Genomic DNA, 25713 nt, shown 5'->3' with positions numbered 1-25713 from the left:
AGAGAAACACTCTGGAAATGCGGTTTGATATCAACCACCTGGAATAAACCGAGAATTAAGCCACGCATCGTTTAGCTTTACTGGAACACTTCGGCGATATCACGCTCTTCCGATTTTTCATTTAACCACAAAAAAATCCTCATCATTTGATTTATAATGCTGAATTTAGAAAATTATTCATGCATGTTGATTACCTTTTATCTATGGTCTATTAGAGGATAGACGTATAGATGACCTGATTGAAATTTTTTTTCGTTTCTTTGTTATATAAAAGAATTTAAAGGGACGATAGCGTCGTCATGTGATGTTCTTTTAAAAGATCAAATAACAGCAGCATCGAGAATCAGAATCCGATTTATGTACAATGTTCAAGTTCTACAATTCAATTCATATCCTTCAACGTGAATGCTACAGTTTGGTGTCCATCTCTTCCTGTTCAAACGACAATTGAAGGTGACTAGGATCTGTTCGCAATGTTCTTAGCTGTGTCTCCAAAGTCGAAGTGGGAGCCATCTTATTTCTTCATTTAATGTCTTCGATGTTAACTGCTGCTTGCCTTCCAAAACAGCACGAAAGAAAGGCTTGTTTAAACTCAGGAATTTTAAATGCATAAACAATTGGATTTACAAAAGAGCTCGAATAATTTTGAATGTTGGCGATAGTATAATATCTGCAAGGTGTCGAGATAGTTGATGCGTGTAAACAGTTCAAAACAATTAAAGGCGCCCACGACAGCAAAGCAAGAGTAGATACAAACATCAAAGTCTTTGTTAAGCGTTTGTTTTGCAAGGCTTTGCTTTCCTGTTGCGAAGCGACCCTTCCATGTCGAAACTTTCTCCAGATGCCGATATGACAACCACATCTGACAAGTATTAAAATCAAAGTGTGTGGTGTCCAAACAAACACAGAATGTTTAAATGAAATTAACTTGAATAATGCGTTGAACACTGCGGAGATAAGGACGGCTAGTGTCCATACCATACCAAGAACAATGCGGTATTTTTGCACAGTTAGTGTTCGGTGCTTAAACGGCCAATATATAGCGTAAAATCTCTAGGCGGAGATGAAAACCGCAGAAATAAGCGCCACCTGTGAGAAAACGGTGTCGATGATTCTGTTGACAGTTAGAAACTCTGTACTAGCTCCTGTCCATAGTTGATAATCATAACCGATAACGAAAATGTAGCAGGGTAGAGAAAACGCTCCTAACATAAGGTCAGCAAACGCCATATTGATGACGAGAAATAAACTTTTCTTACGAAGATTCTTGCTGAGTACAAAGAGAACAATGGTGAGCAAGGTTCCTGCGACGCTACAGATGGATACCAAAATAATCGCGCTACACCATGCAATGCCTTCTGCTTTGGAAGGATCAAGCATTAATGAACTAGTCGCATTCTCCGGGCTCCTGTTAGCTGCCGATGTGCGGCTCATTGTTGGCGTTTTAGATGAACGATGAAAACGTTTCCACTTAGAAAAAGACCTGTGGCTTTACTAATGAGGGTCTAGGATTCCCTATTGAGTAGCCTGAAAGGGCGATAGACGGAGTACTCTGTTTGTTCTTTTTTGCCTGTATGGAGGCCGATCATCGGCAAATGTCCACAACGGAAACGTTTGGAGTTTCAATACCACATAGGGATAAGAAAACAGCTGTTCACTTGCGTTTTTCGCTCTTTCAAGGCTAATCATCGTGCCGGACTAATTCAACAATGATGCATCAGTGACAAGCAATGCCGCAGTTGAATGTCTACCTTAATGTCAACGTTGATACAGTCTCTTAGAATATTAGCATACGCATCTACAATATAAATAAAGCTGCAAGTCTAATGTCCACAGTTCTAAGAGTGGGCGGAAAGAATACGTCCTGTTCGACCTACCCTTTTAAACTGTTTTTGCGTGGAAAACATTATTAGAACTAGAAAATGAGACGAAAAAACAGGTAATAAATCTAAATAGGAAATAAAAGAAATGCCTACACTATTTGTTTGTAATAAAACAACCCTGAAGTTATAGATAACAATACGTGATATTTACATATAAAAATAAAAATATGGAAACAATCTACGATATTGAGTGTTTAAATCATGGCAGGCAGAGGTCACCGAGACCACTATTATTCTCTGACAGCATTCTTGAAGGATTGAAGGCTAGTAGGTTATTGCTTTACTTAATCCTTTATCCATACTTGTAGAACAGAAATGGCATACAATAACTCCTGATAAAGTATTGTCCCTTCTGTTCATCGTTTACTTTATGACAGTAAGTTTGGCTTTCATAATTTAAAAAAAGGCTTTACACTTTCATTTAGCAACAATCGCGTTCGAGAGAACGCAGTTCTAATCGGGTAATGCGGAAAAATTCGACATTTTGTGTATGTATCTTTCTATAGCCTCTTTCAGGTGTTCAGTTAGTTGGGGCGCAGCGCGAAATTCAGCGCGCGAAAAAAAAAAAAGTGCAGTGAGAGGAAGCGAAAGAACTTTCTTTCGTTTCCTCTCGCCGCGCTTTTTATATTTTTTCGCGCACTGATTTTCGCGCGCTGTTTTCTGCGCCGAGCCCCAACTAACTGAACGCCTGGAAGAGGCTAATCTTTACATGGACGCCAATTTGGCAGCCCAGAAAAATTCTTTAGGGGCGAATGACGTCATATCCATGTTTGACCATGTGCTTTCTTTCGAGTGTTGTTCAATATTGCGGACTTTCGAGTGTCCAGGCAGCTTATTGAAGACTGTAGCGGATAAGTTGTTTATTTAAAGTTTGAAGTCAGTGTTAATGGCATTTAAAAATCTTGCAGACATGTCTTCATAAAATGTGTACGACTTTTCGTACGAACAGAAAGCTGTAGTTTGGTTGCGTGTTGTGTACCCTCTTCTCTTCGACCAAAACCAACACTGCTTTCTGCTGAATAAACCAAAGGAGAAAATGTGTAGTTTCACTTCACTGGCCTAGATTTCTGTGCGCAAAATATGTAATATAAACCCAGCAAAAGAGTTTTCATAGGACAAGAGTTCAACGCCCACAGGATTGCTTTGGTGCACCAACATGTTCTCCGTTTCATTGTTTCGGAAGTGAAAATGCCCTGTAGCTGTTCCCCCAATGCCAAGGCGATTCAAAATTGTGTTCGTAAATAGAGTATAATTGTCCTAGTTTTGGTAATAAAAGCACGTTGTCTCGCATACCGAAGGAACAGGCATCGTTTGTGTCGATTTATGCGGTCAGAATAAAACATGGACTACGGACTGCAGATTGTGGACTGCGGACTGCGGACTGCGGACTACGGTTTGGGTATAAGACACGGAGTTAGGTGTAAAACGCGGACTAAGCATTGCGGAATGGGTACAAAACACGGACTCAGGTATAAAACGCGCAGTGCGGATTAAATGTGGCCTACCGACTGCAGTTCGTGTTTTTTATTGACCGGTCGTAACTAATAATATGTAATACATGTATAAACGAGAACAAACCGTCTCGTATGCACTTGCTTTGCGATCAATGCATTTGTTTTCGCCACTATTGGAGGGAGGCCAATTTCACGCCTACAGAACAGCTCAGGCACAAAATTCTTGCTTTTTTAACATACCAAACCTACTAAAACTCAAACGCACTCTTTAATCTACAATTACTACTTAACAATTAGACTATGAGCTCGAGATTTCTACGAGGTGAAAGTTGATTCGACCTTCGGCCTCATCAACTATCGTCTCAATCATAGAAATCGAGAGCGAATAATTTACTTGTTTTAGTAGAATTCTAACTGAAATTTCCTTCGAAAAACGATTCCAATTATTTCTGGTCTGAGCATTAAACTTCACGTTTTCGACTATTCACGCGGACTGAATTAATTGTCAATTTGACATTTGCAATTGTGTACGCGCGCTTATCAGTTTCTTTCAAAACTTTCGAGCTTCTTTAATTCAAGGAACCATAAATGCCCTCCTTTTAGTCTTCTCGGGAATTTTGTTTATTCATTTGTTTCTAATTTTTTTTTTTTCAAAACGTCAGAGAAACGTGGAAACGTTACAATTTTGTCGATACACCAAGCCACTCCACACAAATGGCTGATAGTGTGCAATGGCCCAAGCAATTAGCATTTGCATTAGTATACTAGTGGAATTCTACTAATAGTTGTTAGTATAAATCTACTAGCGTTCTATCACGAATGCCGTTCTCTGATTGGCTACGCTACTCACTATCTATTCTGTGATAGACAGTGAGTAGCGTAGCAGCGTGCCCTTGTCAGCAAAATGACGGACGTTTCTTGGCATTTTCGAAGTGTCTGTGAAGAGAATCTAGATAAAGTTTTGAACGACTAGTAGATTTATACTAAAGCACTTAGATTATTCGCTCTCGATTTTTATGAAAAACGAGCTCCAACTAAAGTGAAGTAGTTATTACCCGTCTGCCAAATTGTACGGAATTTCACCGAAGGAAACGCGAGAAAATTCACTGTCAGCTTTGCTTTTTGTGCTCATGTTGACGTCATAAAATATCGAAGAACTCTGACGTTTTCCTTTGAGCGCGGGCAGATTACTTGAGCTTTCGTCCTAAGCGCGCGTGCGATCGTAAAACTATAGGGAGTCACCTTAAGGTGATTCCCTAGTAAAAGAACCCGCCATAGATTTCCCATGAAACTTGGTATGCTGTTGTTACAGGACAAGGAGTTATTAAAAACGTAATAAAAGGAAGGATCACCGTGCTTGTTTTCATGCCACAATGCTGAAAAATATGGTTATTTAGATGACTTTTGGTAATCTCCGTGCGCAACAAATAAGCTCGATTATTTTTCAATGCAGCGCGTTATATCACACAGAGTTTGGCTTTCTCTGATTGTTCATTCATCTACGTCCCAGAAGATGATTTCTGAAGGTCCATAATGGATTATGGCTTTAACCTCTCATTTCAGGGGCGGATCTAAGGGGAAGATGCAGGGAGTGCACACCTACCCCCTTCCCCCCCCCCCCTCCATCCCCTCCGAGATGAAGTCTTCTCAGGGGCTAGGGTTAGATCTTCCTGTATTATGTTTTATCTTACGGTAAATAATAAATACAAAATCAGAGTTAAGAAAAAGAGCAAAGGTCAGGTTTGCATCACCACTGACAACTTGAACAGAATACGCAATGTTCTTTTTATTGCGAATCTGATGAAGAATGACAGACTCTTCCATCTCCAAGGTTTAAATGATTTTGTCTTTGGCTTTCTTAGTTGCTTTTGTGGTGAGCACAACAGCAACTGAAAAGCACCTTTACAAACTTAATCAGCTGTCAATTTTTTGATGGGAAGAATTATTTTTGAAGGGCCAGTTAACAGTTTGATATCTGTATTTAATAGAGATTACGTAAAGCCATAAAGAATGCTAAAAGGACTGACTGATCGCAAAGAAAAAGAATTGTCACAACTAAATAAACTGTGTTGAACCAAAATGAGACATAATATAATAATAGTATTGAATAATTTTGATTGTATTGTTAAAGAAGTTATTAAAGGCCCAAAACTGATGTACATTTCTAACATATATTTGTCATTTATATATCTCTGCAATATCAAAAGACAATACAAACATTAAAATCAATGAGCCGATATTTTCAACCAGCAGAAGGTGTTACACAATTATGTTAAGTGTTTTACATTGTGGCGAGCGGTCAGAACTTGCCTTGACAAAACCCACATTTCATACACACTGTTTTCTTAAGATTAATTTGGAATAAACCACGAGATACACAGTGTCGGATACAATGGGCTTCATTAATGGGACTCGGCCGAAGCCTTTTCCTATAAGTTGCACTTGTAAATATGGATCGCTATCGGTTAAATCCATAAACGACTCCGGGGTCCGTAGCACGACTTGAAATAAACCGCCCTCAACTCCTTTTTTGCGTGTAACGTCCATCCCCAATAAAAGCTGCTTGTACACCTAGTGAAGTAAGGACCCTGGCTCGGTCCTGCATAAGCGAGTTAAACAGAGAGGTAGCCAAAGCACAACTAGTAAGCTTAAATCGGACTCATCCACGCAACATCGACGACACATGATCGGGAAGGACTGAAAACTTCCGAATTTTGCTGAGGCCATTTGCTGTGAAACTAAAACATCTTTCCCTTTTCACAAATTCAAAATAGCTGCCTGCTGTGTTTCCCTAAATTTGTTGATGTGAGAGAGATTTCAAACACACTTTAAAGCAAAAAAGAAAACCCATTAGAACTTCCATTAGAACTAACATCCACCATGTTGGATATACAAAACACTTCAACTGCTCACTCTCGGTTTCTATCGGCTTTAATGGCGAGTGTGAAGCCCCAAAGCAACTATCAGCTGGTAAATACCTATCGCAAGCACTCCCGCTGGCGAAAATAGCAGAATAAATAGCATAAATTAGCATTCGCGTAAATGTCTTTGTGTAAGCAATAAAGCCTACATCATCGGGAAGAAAGAAAATAATTTAGAAGGAGTATTTGACACTTTATTTATGCTCATTTTTTGGTTTTAGATGATGCTTCTTGCTTCGGGAAAACACATCCTTTGATAAGGTTTCACCACAGTCTCAGCAAATCGAGTTGCACCTCATAATTACAAATCGACTATTCGATATGTGACCATTGTTCAGTCGGGCTCGTTTTTTGGCTATAATGTGTCTAATTGGGCTAGGTTTTTAAGCCATCACTTTGTAAAACGCCTTGGAAAATTGAGTAGTTTCACTCAAATTTGAACTAACTAGCATATTCCGGACACTTGACACTTTTAGCGCAAACACGTAATTAAGCCGAAAACACAGGTTTTGAATGAAATTATTGCGCTATACTCTGCTGCACAGCTGAAAAAGGATGACTTACTTTTACATGCCGCCCAGCTATGCTCCATTTTATGCTGCGGTCCAGATTCTGTAAGGATGAGTTCATTCGGTCAAGGCACACAAGGTAACGTCAGTCCGTGACGCTCCTTCACAATTGGCTATAACGCACAGCAATGGAAATGAAATTTTCAAGGTCAGGAAATGCATTATTGTCCCACAACAAATTTATTTCATCAATCCTTACAATTTGTGGCCTCGCGGGAAACTCGAATTTAATGTGCTTTTGTACTCTTCTTGTTCGATGGCGGCTATTTCTTCTATTTCAATGGCGGCTATTACAAGGTGTGGAAATACCGTAATGAATGATTCGATTTAGCGCCCCGGGCGCTTATTTACTTTTGGTACCTCAAGGGAGGGCGCTTATTTCCTTTTTGAGAAACAACGGAATGTTCAAAACGGATCGACTTGATGTCCATGGATCCGTCCTGGCCAGAACGACCAGCCGAGCAATCGCCACAAACTTTGACGTAGAGATCACTCTTGTGAAGGAATTATGCACTCACATGGCCATAGTAGTTGAGAAACTCAGACGAAGACCAGCACCGTTGGTGTGGGAGATGAACCTCCGTTGATACAAACTCTGACAGCGCTGTTATTAATATTATAATCTAAGAAAAGGGTCGCTTATAAGAATGGAGGCGCTTATTGGAACAGGGGCGCTTATAAGAATGGGGGCGCTTATTGGAATGGAGGCGCTTATTGGAATGGAGGCGCTTATTGGAATAGGGGCGCTTATTAATAAAAACACATTCGAAGGGGAGGGACGCTTTTTCGAAAGGAGGTGCTTATTGGAAGGAAGCGCTAAATCGAATCATTACGATTAAGTTTTTTTTTTTACTATTGCATGCAATACTAACATTACTTAGACTACTAAGCCTTCTTATAATACTAACATTACCTACAATACTTACATAACCTACAATACTAATATCACTTACGCCACTACTGACATTACTTACAATACGACCGTTACTTACACCACGATTACTACTAACACTACGATTACACACTACAACTACTACAGATACTCTGCCTACACAATCTTGCTCTACATTGTACTCTAATTATACAATGACTTTTTGTGTTAACAAGATACTTTATATAAAATTACAATACAGGTATTTGAATTGTCATAAATGTACATATAAATTTACATAATTTACATAGTTCCATATGATAGAAAGAAAAGAAAACAAACAAACAAGCAGCACTTACTCCTTTATAAAAAAAATTGGTTTGTTATTCCAAACTAGGTTTCATTTTGCTTGAAAATGTTTTAAGCTAAGATGCTTTGAGTGGCTATAAGCTTTTCAATTTCATATTTTCTCTTGACCACATCTTCGAAAGGCAAAAAGAGAGGGATTTGTTTATTTTTGCGGCAATTCCATAAATAAATTTTACCTAAAATGATAAAGTAGTTGAGCAGGTTAGATCTCTGATCTAATATTCCTAATATAATGTTGATATATTCCAGTTTTATTTGCTCCCTGGTTACTGTCAACCAAAGGTTTTCAAATTTAGTCCAGAATTCTGTTGAGGAGCATCGATAAAAGAAATGTTCTAATGTTTCTCGAGAGGTTTGACAAAACGTACAAAGATCACTTTGAATCCTTCCGATTTTTGCTAATCGGGTATTCAAAAACAAAACGTCGTTTAAAATTTTGAACTGAAAACATTGTACAAATATTTCAAGAGCAACTGATTTTGCCAGTACAAACGCTTTTCGAGTCTCTTCTTCACTTAGGTTAAAATCTGACCTTAGTTTATAGAACCTCTTAAATGTTTGGCTTTTTCTTGAATGAGAAAAGCATAAAAGTTTCTACGAAATTATTGGTTCTTAATAGTTTTGATAGTTTATGATAAAATTGAACAACTTCTGCATCTTTGTTGAGCCCGTAGATATTTGCAATTGTATAATTTTCCTCTTTGATCAAAGCTTCAAACAACAAAAGTCTTTCACTCGAATCTGTCTGAGACAACATTATATCAATGTCAAAGCCGTTCTTTATAAGCACTGCGACACCTCTGGCGTTTGTACTCCCATGAGAAAATAATATCTCTGCACCCCATTCTTTTTTTCCACTGAGCCTCACGCTCCTTGCTTGAATGCGTTTCTTGTAAAAATATCAAATCGGCTTTTTGCTTTCTGCACCAGGAAAATATTGCTCTTCTTTTTTTTTAAATTACTGAGGCCTCTCGCGTTAAAGGATAATAATTTAATTGTATCAGGCTTCGAGTTTTGTTTACTCAGCATTTTAAACTATATACGGGAGGTTGTTTCATTGCCTGGAGTAACTGCCACTTTTTTAAATACAATGATGCTAGAGATAAAAATTGGTAAAAAAGGAAAGGAATTAAAAGGTTGTCACTGGCTAAAAATATGGTTATCGGACGTTTCGGCCACTACTGTTGCCTTCTTCAGCAAAAGATGGAAAATACAAATGTTAAACGGCGTCCTGCTGGAATATGTAATAGATGTGTGATAAAACTAAATGAGCAATAGTCTCTAGAGTATTCTTAATGAGTGTAAAAATTCTTAATGCCATTGTACACGTTCGGTAGCGCTATGTGTTCGTTTATAGCGTTCCTGTCTCGCACGGAATGCTAAGCTTCATGAATTAGTCTTTGTTTCCATACTGATGATCTGTCGACAATTTCAACGTTCTCCAAATCTATTTGGTGACCGTCGAGCATATGGTGTTTGGCCAATAAAGAGTTTTTGTCCAATGTTGCTATAGCCTTTGCGTGTTCTTTCATACGTGTTTTTAACGCGCGTGATGACTGACCAACATAAACACAGTCACAATCTTTACATTTGATCTTGTAAACAATGCCTCTGGAGGCCTCTTTCTCGATCTTGTCTTTAGGTTTTTTGAGTATGTTCGAGATGGTACGAATAGGTTTATGGGCGACCTTGATATTGAAACCTCGAAGAACGTTTGCGACTCTTTCGGAAAAACCTTTGGCGTAGGGGAGGATGACAAAACCACGATGGTCGGTATCATTCGTTTCTTGTTGTCTACTCAGTTGGCGGCCATTGTGAATGAAATTTGCAGGGTAGTTATTAGTGGCAAGGGCTTTCGTTACTCGTTTAGTTTCCCGTGAAACTTCCTCCTCCGTGGAAGGAATGTTCCTTGCGCGATCCATGAGAGTGCGCACGACCGAGTGTTTATGCTGAGGATGGTGGTGTGATTTGAAATCAAGGTAACGGTCGGTGTTAGTAGCTTTCCTGTAAACAGACACAGCGATCGAGCCATCTTCTTGTCTGGTTGTTTTTGTGTCGAGAGAGGCAATGGAACCTTCTGATTCTATCTTGATTGTAAATTTGATGTGAGGGTTGATGGAATTGAGATGTGAGTGGAATTCATCTACGTGCTCTCTTTTAACACATACGTGGCTGTCATCTACGTATCTAAACCACCATTTAGGAGGGTTAGGGGTCGATGAGAGAGCCTTTTCTTCGACATGCTCCATGACGAGATTGGCCAAAATGGCGCTGACTGGGCATCCCACCGGAGAACCGAAAATTTGTTGGTAATGGTTGCCTTGGAATATGAAGAAATTGTTGTCGAGGACAAACTGTAGAAGTGTCATGATATTTTGATAGACAAGTTGGTTCTTTCCGGTAGTGATTGGTCAACGTCCAGTCTCTCTTTAACCACTTTGATTGTTAGGTGGGTTGGAATGCAAGTAAACAGTGACACGACGTCAAAAGATACTAGAATCTCGTCGGGATCTACTGACAAGGTGCGGATCTTTTCGACGAAAGATGCACTGTTTTTAACTGTGAATTCATTATTCTGAAGTGGCGACAAGATGTTGGCGAGGTATTTGGATAGTTCATACGTGGGAGATCCAATGGCACTCATAATTGGTCTGATAGGGACGTTCTCCTCATGGATTTTAGGAAGGCCATAAAAAGACGCTGGTGTGGAATCGGTGCTGTGAAGTTTGTAGTAGAGCTTCGGTTCCAGCTGTTTCTTGTTGCTGTCGTGCGAGGCTGGCTGATCTTTAATTTGTAGGAGAAGTTTGTTGAGGGATTTTTCGGTGCTCGATGTTGGGTTCCTTCTTTTGTCTGTTATCTTGTGGTAGGTTTTGTCGTCGTTTAGAAGGTTGTTTATTTTGTATAACCCTAACCCTAACCCTAACCCTCCTAAATGGTGGTTTAGATACGTAGATGACAGCCAAGTATGTGTTAAAAGAGAGCACGTAGATGAATTCCACTCACATCTCAATTCCATCAACCCTCACATCAAATTTACAATCAAGATAGAATCAGAAGGTTCCATTGCCTCTCTCGACACAAAAACAACCAGACAAGAAGATGGCTCGATCGCTGTGTCTGTTTACAGGAAAGCTACTAACACCGACCGTTACCTTGATTTCAAATCACACCACCATCCTCAGCATAAACACTCGGTCGTGCGCACTCTCATGGATCGCGCAAGGAACATTCCTTCCACGGAGGAGGAAGTTTCACGGGAAACTAAACGAGTAACGAAAGCCCTTGCCACTAATAACTACCCTGCAAATTTCATTCACAATGGCCGCCAACTGAGTAGACAACAAGAAACGAATGATACCGACCATCGTGGTTTTGTCATCCTCCCCTACGCCAAAGGTTTTTCCGAAAGAGTCGCAAACGTTCTTCGAGGTTTCAATATCAAGGTCGCCCATAAACCTATTCGTACCATCTCGAACATACTCAAAAAACCTAAAGACAAGATCGAGAAAGAGGCCTCCAGAGGCATTGTTTACAAGATCAAATGTAAAGATTGTGACTGTGTTTATGTTGGTCAGTCATCACGCGCGTTAAAAACACGTATGAAAGAACACGCAAAGGCTATAGCAACATTGGACAAAAACTCTTTATTGGCCAAACACCATATGCTCAACGGTCACCAAATAGATTTGGAGAACGTTGAAATTGTCGACAGATCATCAGTATGGAAACAAAGACTAATTCTTGAAGCTTGGCATTCCGTGCGAGACAGGAACGCTATAAACGAACACATAGCGCTACCGAACGTGTACAATGGCATTAAGAATTTTTACACTCATTAAGAATACTCTAGAGACTATTGCTCATTTAGTTTTAATCACACATCTATTACATATTCTAGCAGGACGCCGTTTAACATTTGCATTTTCCATCTTTTGCTGAAGAAGGCAACAGTAGTGGCCGAAACGTCCGATAACCATATTTTTAGCCAGTGACAACCTTTTAATTCCTTTCCTTTTTTACCAATTTTTAACATGCCTGGCTACACACCGAACATTTTTATGCTAGAGATAATTTTTTCAATATGCATGGTATCAGTTTAAAAGTAGAGATTATTGCATCCAACAGTAAAGTGTTCCGCGCAGTGCAAGCAAGAACAAAAATCAACACACACACAGTGACAAAAACTCACATACATATAAACGAAAGCGCACTTACCATCCTGTGGTTGCAATGCACTCCCGTCGGGATCTCCACATAAAGGCGATTATCACTCGAATTGAACTAGCGTACTTATACTCAATCTTATACTTAAAGAAGAAAACTAAAATAAAGCCAAAAGAGTATTCTAGCTCTCAGAGCTTGACATACACCGCAGTGGTACCCTGGTAATGTTCTTACAATAACTATACATGATATGTCATTATCGGTGTTAGTAAATGTGAACTCGAATTAATAACTAGCGTAACGAACAAACTCACCATTCAATATCAGAATGTTAACAGCGAGATAATCTAGATCAATATCAATCGAAGATATTTAAGCTAAATATTAATAAACGTCAAAGCGTAGACATGTTCCTCCGTCAGTAGATCGATTTCAAAAACAGAAAAATAAGAAAGTTGAACGTATTTGCTCATCGGGGAGCTTGAAAGATTTTAATTTTGAGCAGTTTCAATCCTTGAACAAAATTTGTAACGGTACCGACCAAGGTATGAAGGCAAATTTGACATCAGTTCTTTCTTTAATCCCCTTGAGATAGTCTTTTCGAGGCTTCGCTCGGTCTTTACGGACGTTCTTTGAGACATCATCAGAAATAGGAATCTGACTGTCCAGAAAGGGATTGTCCTTCAAAGCATTCGAGGCGACTTTAAGAATTTGAACTTTGTCAGAATACCTCAAAAGATAGATATGAATCGGCCTAACCGTAGAGGTGTTCCCTCCGTGGCTCGTTGGTTGACATTCGTTCGATGGGCCCTCATCGCCTCAACGTTTTGAAGTTGCATGTGTCTCTCGAAGAATTCAACCCTCAGGAAATCTTCTAACTAATTGTGTGCGGCTTCTGCACCTTCCTTGAGACCCCAGATAACAATGTTATTTCTCTTCGACCTATTTTCCAGGTCCTCCATCTTTTTATAAACTGACGCTAATTCTTCACGGCTCGCTTTGCGGGTCAGCTCATTATCTACATCTATCATTTGCGCGTCCAGTGAGCGGTAGTCTTTCAGGGCATCAACGTCGGCAGTGGCTTTTCTCTGTGAACTCTCTAAACTAGATAATTTCTCAAGGATACTATATAACTTTGTTTCCTGTAAGTCTCTTGACTTGAGTAAGTCGTCCATTTTGGCAAGGACGGCGTCCAGCTTGTTTGAGGTTGAGTCAGTATTGGACATTTATAAGGTTTTAGATCCGGTTCTCACATTTATATAGAACGTTTATTGAGCTTAGAAGATCGTCATCCGTCGAGAAAATGAGATTGACCAACTTCAAAGTGGAGAGCTCGAACTCGTGCGTCCTACCTGCGTCGCGTCATCACGTGACCTCGCCCATTACGATTAAATTAATACAGGATCAAAATCTCTTGGTTTATGTCGTTAAGTTGGGAGGAAAAGGCTTTAACATAACCGGAACATCATTTGGTTCGTGATCAATCAATCAATGGATCGATCGATCGATCGAACGATTGATCAATCAATCAATCGCTTTATTAACGTAGTATTTAAATGGGCCTTTACCCTGGAGCTTGTCAATGGCAGTTTATCGTACCCTTTCTGTGTTATTTGTATTTTGCGGTCTCAGTGGGACCGCGCCATCTTTATGCTTAAATCCAAAAATTCTTGACATAATACGATGACCACATTCCAAAGCGAGAAAGCATTTATGATGGACAGCAGTTACACTTCTTCACAAAATCTTCAATCCGACTCAGGTAGACTTGTGTCTTGAAATATCTCGATCACAGCTAAGCAAAGGAACCATTTTCGCTGACTCCGGCAGTTCGTATCGGAACCGCAATGGCCGCCAACAATGGCACGAAACGAACATGTACTGCTCTCCATGACGTTTCTATTCTAAGACGAACGATTAAATTACGCCAAAAAATAGATCTATTGATCAAGAGTTGCTGATTTCACCTCTTTTTTTTCCATGCAAGGAGCCGGTCACGCATTGTAATGACAGCGCGTGACCAATTCACTGGATCAGAAACTCTGGAAATAGTATTCTTTTCAGATTCAGGAGATGGGTAGTTAAATACTTAGGAAAATATTCAGCACATAGTTATTATGAGCTGTTACCTTTCTGTACAAGATTGCCATTAGACACGGCGAACGTGGAGCGAGGACGATCCAGGCCTCCAAACCTGCCCCCCCCCCCCCCGCCGCACCCCCTTTAATGACGCATTTTTTTCGTACCTTCTAAAACATCTGTTCCTTGCAAAACAACAGACATATTGTAGTGATTATTGTATATAGGCCAAACTCTTTTCTGACACTTCTGTTTGCTCAGTGTTGGACAATCTACCGAACAAGTTTCTATGTCCAATGTAAAATTTCGTGATATTTTCCTTGAAAATCGAAGCTAATTCCATTTAAGTATTTCAGTTTGAATGTTTACTCAAGTGTAATGATGCACTGATTTTCTGAGATAAATGTGTATTTGGACTGCGAATTTCCTTCCTTATGCCTTTTTTAACCCAGACTCAAAGATCAGTAATCGGCTAGTTTTATATTTGTTTTAATGCATAAAAGTGCACCCATGTCTGTATAGTGCTAACGGGCTCACAGACATATTTCGGGAAACCCGGTCACAGACTAAGGCCATCGCCAAAATGTTTCGCTTCCCATCGCCCAAGCGAAAGGCTATTTTTTGGATAAATTTGAAATAAAAAACTTTTTAGGCGCATTGCCTTCTGCCTTTTCCTGGTGTTGCCATGTTTAGTACCTTTCATAAACATCTTCAAGTGACTCTGACATCTAAATCAGATCTCATAACGACGTCTTCGGACACCTGTGAAAGTGAGAGTGGCAAAATAGAACTCATGGCCGTGAAAATATAATCACGACTTGCTTGAAATAATTTATTTGCTAATTTTTCAAAATTTTCTTAGGAATTGCATGTCATTTCCTTCATCAGCTAACAAACACTTTACACGTGGAAAAATCATTGATCCCGACATGCGTTAAAGGCTGAAAAAAAAGGTCGTGATACTGGCAGTATAGTTATTTCTGAGAGGCTAACGGATATATTCAGGAACTTTACACAGTTAATGTTCTCATAGAAGAGCATCCATTTCAGGTTCAAGGGATTCAAGATTCTGTTTTAAGATTCAAGATTCTGTTTATGTGTCTTTTTACCTAATATATGAAAAGGTTTTTGCGATATACCGAATGGGCAAAATGGGTATGTAGTTTTTATCAGTCCAACTTAAAATCAAACATTGTTTTAAACAAAATAATGAGTAACATACTGTTGCACAGTAGGCTGTGTTCAGCCGTCCGCTCTCCTGAAGAAGAACTAATACTGCAGAGGGGCGTCTGTGGGTTACTGTTCATAACAGGTTCTCTCGTGTAATTAGTAGTAACAATCTTTTATTAGGAAGCTCCATCACTAAAAGTGGTTTACATAGAGGCCCTAATGAGAAATGTGAATTGACATTGCTCATCCATAAAAACATTTCAGTTTCACAGCATCTGACGTGCCAAGTGGAAACGTAACAAAAACGAAATTCTTGTGTTCACGTGGTTTTGTCAAAAGGCCGTTTATGGCATTTGAGCATGTTCACAGATATTCACGCAATAATTGCACAACTAGAAACTGAAATAATAGTGAGTTACCTCCCTTGCGACTAGAGGAAAAAATTTTTTACGACGTGTTACATCTTTTCCTATCTGACATGCTTTAAAGACAGACAGGGCAACTTTAGAAGAACTTAGCCTGCGAGCAGGCTCACCTTTGAATCACGTGCACGAGCGGCGAAGAACAACGCGATACGGCGGGAAGGAGTCTGGTGAAGAGGCGCAAAGAAAGTGAACTCACTTTCTTGTCCCGCGGCTACGCCGCGCGCGCTTGTGCTCCAACCACGTGAGCCTGCTCGCAGGTTAAGAAGAACTTAGCTGATGTCGCTCCATCTTTTGTAATTGCTCATGCACATTATCAAGACACGAGAGAATGTGAATTTATTATTCATGTCAGTCACCTCAGAATAAACTTTCCACGATGCGATCGATGACATTCTTCCTCATTTCCATTGTAACAGACCATGACATCACAGAATCAAACAGCCTCGAGTTTACCATTAATCTTCGTTTTCGGTTTTTATGAATGTCATAGCTCTACATTATTCTCAACTGAGAGGGTAAACAATACCAGTTTAGCTACTTACTACAGTAGGTTCCCTTTGAAAAGTGAAAAGTAAGAATTGCAGATTCGGGTGTTTCAAGAAATTCCAAGAAAACAGACAATCATAAAATGCGCTCCGAGAAATTAGTTTAGAATTACCATGAAGTTCCCAGAGGACGCATCCCGCCATTACCTTATTTAAAATCTCCCGCATCCCGCCTCCCGAGGATGCTTAGGGTATTTTCACGCATGCTTGATGGGTAGGCCTTGAAATGCCCTACAAACTAAAGCAATTTCGATTTCATTCGTTGTTATCCTCAGTGCCTCCCTCCCCTAGTATGGCAACTTGGTAAACGCGACTGTAAATTATTTGATGCGCCTTTCGAAATTAGAACGAAGTTTTACTGGAGCTACTGTCAATCAAGCTATATCAGAACGATTAAATTTGAGTTTGATGGGTATGTAATGCTACTTCTACAAAATATCCCCCAATTGTTGTTGTTTTTCCTAGTACAATAAGGCTAGTAAAAATATAAACATTTGTTTGTGGTAGAGAATTGTTTTCGTTACGGGATAGAGTGAAGTTCTACTGACACAATTTTCTTCCACCATCACCATGGTGTGTGCGATTCATTGCAGTCCATTCTCACACAAAGTTTCGGCAGGAATATAAAGCATGTGCCAGAGCAGGTCACTAATAGAGTTCTAGCATATTACCGGCCTATTATAGGAGGTTTTTGTAGTATCCGGAATATTAATGGCAAATGTTATCATTAAAAGCCCGTATTTTATGGCTAGGTACTCATTAGGCAAATCCCAGCGTTCTCATTGGTTCTTTCTGGGTCGGGATTTTGCCAAAAGAAACGTTTCCATGGAAACGGTCATAAGCCGTGTATATCCTATTAATTACCGTTGTGGAAAATACAATATAGAAAACTTTTTTCATTTTTCTGTGTGCAAATATACAAGATGCTCAGACACCGCGCGTGAACTCCCGAAAATCATGCACTTGATCCCGGCATGCATTTACTTAGCTGCTGCAGATTAGTGACGACAAACCACGAATGCATGGTTTTCAGTGTGGACTACAGCTCTGAACCGATAAGAAAGGGGATAGGGAGTAAACTGTGTGATGATAAAAATGATCTCACTTTATTTACAAGAGGTCCTAGAACACACATCAAAAACTATCTAGTGCTAAATTTAGATTGAATTAAATTTCAAACGCATTAATATAACTATAGAGACAGTAACTACCCTAAAGTCATCATCAGTTCTCGAGGCGCCAGTAGGCGCATAGTCTAAAGTCATACAAGATATTTGCTTGAGGCAAATTAAATTAAATGGTATTATAAGGAGATCAATATCATTTATCAAGCATTCAAACACAGCTTTCTTAACTGGACTACCTAAACTCAGTGATTGATGAGTTTTGCAAATGAACAGAATCTGCAAACAATCCAATACGCTTCAGCAAAGTACTTTTCCTCCTCAGTTGTGTTTTTGTTTGTTGAGTTCCTGGACATTAGTAAAAGTCAAAAAACTGAGTGACGAAAACACAAAGAGAAAACTCATCCCCACTAACAATTTAAAAAATGGAACTTTTAATATGATACCATAAACGACACTTTCTAAAAGTAATGGCGCACTGTTCAAATCGCTAGTCAGAAGTTGTGTCGTGCGCGAGGTGACTCCTTGGTGAAAAACAACTGGAATCAAACAAACACTTATCCTGAAGGACAAGGCAAATTCTGAACTTGTAAGAAGGAAATTTTAATTTTTCATACATTATAATCGCTCGGTAACAGTGGGTCGCGGGAGGGGTGAGTGGGAAACATTCTCAACAGGGACAACTTTTCACCATGTAAGTAGGCCCTTAACTTGCAACCGACGCTGAACCACCAGTCGCTTAGCGGCGATAGTGGGTTAAATCGAAGAGATTTAGGCTTAAAAAACACTCAGAGAAAATTAATTATCTCTACTCAATTACCATATAGTTTTTGTTGACGTAGTTCTGAGAATTTAGAGTCACATCAAGACGATTGGTCTATACTCATCACCTGTCTCCCGGACAATGTGTTGATGATCTTTAACTAATGGCTACTCACTTTCTGATCTCTAGCTATTACTTTCCTTTCTCGTTCATAAGACTTGCCACGGAGTTATTTCTTGAAAAACCTAACTCGTCCATTTGATTCAAAATTGTCTGTATTCGAAGGACATCTCACACGGAGAAAAAGTGGCAACGAATTTAAACAGTGTTTATTTGATGCATGTGAGCGCAATCTTTAATTACAACGCTTAAAAGCCTGGAAACGTAGCTGTTACCATGCGTCTCTGTAAGGACAGGAAAATAACCCTTGGCTACACAGACACTCACGATCAGAGTGCGCACTCAGTTGTTAGAGGTTATTGCTGAAAAGTATCAAACAAAAGCGTCTATAAATCACATTGTTTGTCCAGTTGATGATTTACATGGTTAGCATAAACACTCACGCTTCATTGGCGAGGGCAAGGCTTCGAGAGAACTACCAACAGATCAAATCGTTGCGCGAGTGTTCTAAATGCAAACGATTTCAAGAACCGTTGTTGACATGTCTAGCAGGATTTGGATCTCGTAACTTATGACATGCAATGGCGACAGTTTCGTTAACGTTTATTAGCTTGCCCCTCCCCTCCGACCGCCAAAAAAACGTTTTGTTTCTAAAAAATACTTACCATTATATCCCAAAGTCAAATGTCACGTTGTCTCCAATCAGCATAAACGGCGCCCGATCGCGAACGTTGTTAAAGCTGTTACCTCTCATCCATTTCATGGCCTGGTGAAGAGATTCACTGGCACTCTCCCCACGAACAAGATGCTCGTAGAAACGACACATTAGCTGCTCTGTTGCTTCGTCGCTTATGGCCCATAGAGCCACCAAAACGGACCGTGCACCGGATCCTAAGAACGCTCGAGCGATCCCAACGACTCCTTCGGCTCTAATCTGCCCACGTGCACTATGACAGCAGCTAAGTGCCACCAATTTAGCTCGCAGTTGAACTTTTGCAATGTCAGACATCGTCAATAGGTAATCTTCTTCTTCTGGAACCCTGTTAGGAGGTCCTGCTGGAGAAAGTGCAATTTCTCCTCTTTCGGCATTACCATGGGCTGCAAAATGTATAAGACTCACTGAATGTAGCCCGTCAAGTACCGCCTGCTTTGTTGCCTGCCGTCCCAACAAAGGTTGAACACCTAGCAGTCGTCCAATCCTGGCTGCTTCATTTCCTGCACAAGGTAACCTAGAAACCCACCTCTTCATTCCTTTGTAACGCACCGTACCGACAACTGGATCTCCCACTATCAGAGCACCAGTCTGACTGTGATAGTATACAGGACTGTCCTGAATGAGCTTGAGAGTCGTCAAAGAAGGAACGATGCGGATTCTGAATTTCTCTGATAAATAACTCCCGTCTTCATCTGTTAACGCTGGAAATGGAACTTGGTTTAAGAAGCGATCAGGAACAACAATGAGCTCGGGCTCCTCAAGTAGATCAGCTACCGGACGGATTAACGCTCTGTAGTACAAAGAAACGCTCGATTCGGAGTTTTGACTTTCTTCATCTCCTTCCTCTATAAGTCTCAATGCTGCGAGGTTCTCAACGTCACTTAAAGATCGATCTTCGCAATCTTCCTCGGATAAAATAGCAAAGCTTCGAAAGCTTTTTGCGAAGAAATCATCTAACTTGCAACTGGTCCGGCACCAACTAGTTCCTCATCCACTGTTATTCTTCGGAACTGAATGATTCCTCTTCTCTTGAGAATCCAGAAAGACAGATCATTATTATAATAAGAAATGTACAGACAAGAGGAGTTACTTTCTTTTTTCATAATATTTTCAATACCAATCCACGATTGCCGATCAGCTGAGATTTGGCTTTTAAGAGAATACTGAGTTGCCATCAAGTCTGCTAATGCTCTAGCCCGAGCCAGCTCTAAAACATAAAGTGCATGGTTCGGATTTCCCGAAAAACAAAGCAATGCACTAAGATTCCGGTAGAGAAAATCGCGATCATCTGAAGACGATACCTTAAAATCGTCGTTGTCCCCTAACAAACTTCGTAAAGTTTCGCTTCTGTTCATACTCAAAAACAGACATTCAAACGCTTCCTGGATCTTGTCTTGGCATAACTTCACCAGTGAGAGCTTAAAAAGACATTGGAACTCTTTGTTTAAGTCTTCAATGTCTCGACTAATTGACAATGCCCTCTCAATATAATCTTCAGCCATGACATATTTACCAAGAGATTGATACAACGCTCCTAAGTTTCCGTAATCTGCTGCTTCTCCCCGTTTGTCACCAATTTGTATTTTGATGGCAAGAGCTTTCTCAATATATTCTTTGGCTTTGTGATATTCACCAAGAGATTCAAACACAATTCCTAAGTTTCCGTAATCTGCTGCTTCTCCTTCTTTGTCAGCAATTTGTATTCTAATGGCAAGTGCTTTCTGATGATATTCTTTTGCTTTGTGATATTCACCAAGACATTGAAACACAGTTCCTAACTTTCCGTTTGAAGTGGCTTCTCCCCGTTTGTCACCAATTTGTATTCTAATGGCAAGAGCTTTCTCAAGATATTCTTTAGCCTTGTCATATTCACCAAGAGAGTGAAACACAGTTCCTAAGTTTCCGTAATCTGCTGCTTCTCCTTCTTTGTCACCAATTTGTATTCTAATGGCAAGTGCTTTCTCAAGATATTCTTTGGCTTTGTGATATTCACCAAGACATTCAAAGACACTTCCTAAGTTTCCGTTTAAAGTGGCTTCTCCCTGTTTGTCACCAACTTGTATTTTGATGGCGAGAGCTTTCTCAATATATTCTTTGGCTTTGTGATATTCACCAAGAGATTCAAACACAATTCCTAAGTTTCCGTAATCTGCTGCTTCTCCTTCTTTGTCACCAATTTGTATTTTGATGGCAAGTGCTTTCTCAAGATATTCTTTTGCTTTGTGATATTCACCAAGAGATTTAAACACAGTTCCTAAGTTTCCGTTATCTGCTGCTTCTCCTTCTTTGTCACCAATTTGTATTCTAATGGCAAGTGCTTTCTCAAGATATTCTTTGGCTTTGTGATATTCACCAAGACATTCAAAGACACTTCCTAAGTTTCCGTTTAAAGTGGCTTCTCCCTGTTTGTCACCAACTTGTATTTTGATGGCGAGAGCTTTCTCAATATATTCTTTGGCTTTGTGATATTCACCAAGAGATTCAAACACAATTCCTAAGTTTCCGTAATCTGCTGCTTCTCCTTCTTTGTCAGCAATTTGTATTCTGATGGCAAGTGCTTTCTTATGATATTCTTTTGCTTTGTGATATTCACCAAGACATTGAAACACAGTTCCTAAGTTTCCGTTTAAAGTGGCTTCTCCCTGTTTGTCACCAACTTGTATTTTGATGGCGAGAGCTTTCTCAATATATTCTTTGGCTTTGCCATATTTACAAAGAGATAAGAACAGAGTTCCCAAGTTTCCGTACGAAGTGGCTTCTCCCTTTTTGTCACCCATTTCCTTCATGATTTTTATGGCTTTCTCATAAAGGTCCTTTGCTTCTTTGTGTCTATATTGCTGGTTACATATTTTAGCCATTGCTATTGTTAGATTCCTTTCCTCGTCTTTTTTACTACACTTGCGGTAAATTTCAAGAAGTTCCCTGCCGTAGATTAAGGCTTTTGTATAATCAGGGATACGACAATACGCATTGAAAAAAGTTTGATAAATGTAAATGTTGAATAAATTGGAAAGTTCTCCCGCTTTTAGTACTTCGTTATTTAGGCAGATCAAACATTCTTGGCAGACCTCAATGGCCTTTAGACCACGATCAGTGTTGACAAGGAAAGTAGCAACCACCAAGCCAATAGAGATGGCTTGTAAAATGTCTGTTATGATGCCCATGGCGTCACTTTCTATAGGCCCTGTCAAGCGGATAACACGAATCAAGATTTGTAGCTATTTAGAGTAATAATATATTTTTGTACGTCTTTCTACCTGATTGTCGAAGTGGGTAATGGCGAATTCAAAGCTGGGGGTAGTCCTGTTATGGACTTGCATTTTGTCATAGGGGAGCAGAAATAGTCCCAATCTAAAGAAAAGAAAACTGATGAAGATACGAGGCCGTTGGTTGAATGCAGTTAGTTGTCTTGGCGCGTGTGAAAACCGTCGTGTTGATCACTTCAGGGCAATGCGTTTTTTTCTTAGAGTTGCATTTGCCTTTTTGTTTTTCTTTTTTTTCCAGCAAAAATCACCGTTAAAGTTCAGGCTGCTTACTAGTCCTTTTTTTAGCTAAGTATTGTTGTGACTTTTTATCGATCCCAAAATTATTTTATCAGTGTTGAGTTCTTCAAAATCTCTACTCTAGCCTATTAATAAAGATGTGGCCGAGTAGATTGCGTCCGATCAGTAAAAGAAAAACACACTGAACATAGGCGAGCTCAGTCTCATTCATATTTTTTTAAAATATATAATAAAACTATGTATCTGGTGTGCGACTGCTAATTCCAGTTCTGGCTACTCTACTCAAATGACGGTGATAATTTAACTGTTTAATGTTTCCCGTTTTCTCCAACCATTGAGGTCGCGAAAGTCTCCTTTTTTTTCATGGAAAAGGCAGAGCGACTGAACAGTTAACGTGATGATTTCAATCCTACATGAATAACAAAACTAAATCTGATTTGCACTCACCACTTTTGCTGAGTCACTAGAATGAAACAAAAACCAATATGCGCTGACAACGATAATATTTCCTTTAAAAATTGTTAACAGGGAAAAGTTAAAGAGATTTTTACTCGACAACGGTACCTCCAAACAATAATTCGTTTGATTTATTTCTCCGCGTGACTGACAGCACTCAAAAACTGAAGAAAATCAGTCACGCGATTCATGAAAAATCTCTTTCAGTGTAAATTGAAATTATTAAACATTGCTTTCAAATACACGTTATATGTGTATGAAACGGTATCAATCACGAACAGCTTAAAGTTTACAAGCTTACCGTGTTCAGTCTCTCGATCCTCGGACGAAATTAAATCAAAAGTGATCGAGACTGAAGAACAAAAACAAATGCAAATTAAATAGAGGAATTAATTACTGTTGGCAAACTCCAATGCCTTTTAAAGCATATTGCGTTGTTGACTATAGTTAATAGACTGAAATGATTATTAAGCCCAACAAAGTTCTTTTTGTATGTTTTTGTTTTCATTTCGGTCTTGACCGTGCTTTAAACACAATAGGTAATTATTTCATTTTCACACTCAGACTATATAACTCAACTGAAAAGTTTCGGTTACGTGGTTTATGCCTATTATATATAATCTCAAAACGAAAGACTGTTTACTGTGTGGACCTTCCAACATAAATCGTGGCATCTTTGTTTGCTCTTTTGAAGTGTTTCAAGTTTTGAAACTATATACCCCTCTACTAACTATGAGTTGATTAATGGATAAAGTTTACATTCCTCGCCTTCCTTTCATAGAAACTAACTGACTTGCTCACAAGACAAATACGGCAACTAAAGACGAATGGGTTTTGCCATCGTTCTGTTGTAATTCTTCATATTTGTTATATGCGAGTGCTCATTTTATAATTTACTTTGCACGATCTCATTGAGCTCCTTCTGCCGCCGTCTCATGGTAACAATATCAATTGACAGAACTAAAAACTTTCTCTTTCTTACAGCAAACAATTGAGTTTGGAATTTATTATCACTGCATGATTGGCTGAAGGTCGTGGCTATCATAATTGAGCTCTATATTATTCTAACTGGTTAAGAAACCAGACGATGCAAAGTGAAAGTACGTAAAGCACTCGAGTGGTTCTCGATATTTCGAGGAAACACTGATTATCCTAATACGTCATGCATGGAAGATCTATTTCGAAGTTTCTGGAGTGTCAAAACGTAAACTTGGCAGGATATGCGAGATAACAGGGCTCGAAATTAACTTTTTCGTTCGGGAGCCAACTGGCGACTAACGGAAAAATTTTGGTCGCCAGATCGTAAATTTTGGTCGCCAACTTATTTTATATAATTATAACTTACACAACAACACGATTTTATACGTTACTTTGCATGTAAGAAAAGTCATAATTGAAGAGCGAAAGCAATTAAAAACAACACGAGTAAAAAAAGTTATAAAGCTCCTGTTGTTCTCAGGTGATATGTCTCTGGTCCGAAGGTGATGGTTGTCTCCATATAGTCATTTTAAATGAAGCGAAGCATAAAACGTGTTAAGTCCGTGGTTTTCATTGTCAGACAAACACGGGTCCTTGCGTATTTTCCCTTTGCTACTTCTTCGAAGTGCCGTTCTTTATTTTCGACTTGCTTTCCTCGCCGCCTTTCGCTGCCGACGAACAACGCCATGCTTGAATCTTCATTCCCCGCACGTAAAAACTCACGTATATTCCTTCAACTGATTGGTATCTGCCATCCGCCGCCATTTTCGCGGCAAATGAAAAGCACGTGGCGTTGAAGTGTGCCTGCGACCCCAATTTCGGAAGAAGCCGCTGAAACAATATGGCGCGCCGTGAACGCAGTATCGACGAAATACATTTTTTCTATTATCTTGTAATATTCAGACATTATTTTACTGGGGACGGAAAGGTGAGTTGTATATTAGCTACCATATCCGATTGATTTCCTAATAAAAAGATTTAAAAACAAAGTTGTGTCGTGGTTTTCTTTAGTTATCGGACAAAACGCGAGTCGCCAGCTGGCGACCAGTTCTGAAAATTTAGTCGCCAGTGCTCAATTTGTGGTCGCATTGGCGACCAGTTAGTCGCAATTTCGAGCCCTGGATAACCTAAAAATCATGGCGGGATGTGGAATGCGGGATGTAGGATTCGGGATAAAAATATCTTGGCCTGAGCAGCATGTACTCATTTCAACCAATAAGTGCGGGATAAATTTGATATTGAGGGGCGGGATGTGGGATAAAAAACAGCAAATCACAGTTACTCAATGCCTGGAGAAATACATTTACCTTTCGAAAGTGTTTGGAAACACTAATGTGTTTGTAAAACAGTTTTCCAATCGCGTTTCGGTCACACCAGCGTCATTAACTATAACTGGTTCAAATTAGTCTTTAATAACATGACGTTAAAGTTAAAAGTAGTTCTTGATTACGGTCGATGCTACAGCAACAAATTCTCTCAGGTTCTTTCTTTGTATTCAAAAGTTAGATCGACTGCAAACAGTTTACTTAATGATTTCAGTCTACTATGGATAACAAAGCTATTAAAATAGAGATTTATACTCACTGGTTTTGGTGAGTCGACCA

The 25713-nt window shown here is 39.5% G+C and overlaps 1 protein-coding gene across 1 annotated transcript in view; it reads right to left on the bottom strand.

The window, feature by feature from the left end:
• Positions 1 to 25713, bottom strand: part of LOC145498797 (uncharacterized) — a 309169-nt gene that overhangs the window by 169314 nt on the left and 114142 nt on the right. Inside the window, exon 6 of the mRNA XM_081478745.1 lies at positions 20646 to 21952. Coding sequence (XP_081334871.1) covers positions 20646 to 21952 — 1307 coding nt within the window. The remainder of the gene's footprint in view (positions 1 to 20645; positions 21953 to 25713) is intronic.

This window comes from Orbicella franksi, chromosome 1 (assembly GCF_964199315.1).
Source record: "Orbicella franksi chromosome 1, jaOrbFran1.1, whole genome shotgun sequence".
Taxonomy (NCBI): Eukaryota; Metazoa; Cnidaria; class Anthozoa; order Scleractinia; family Merulinidae; genus Orbicella; species Orbicella franksi.
The sequence above is the reverse complement of the archived record's forward strand: the minus strand, read 5'-3'. Positions and strand labels throughout refer to the sequence as shown.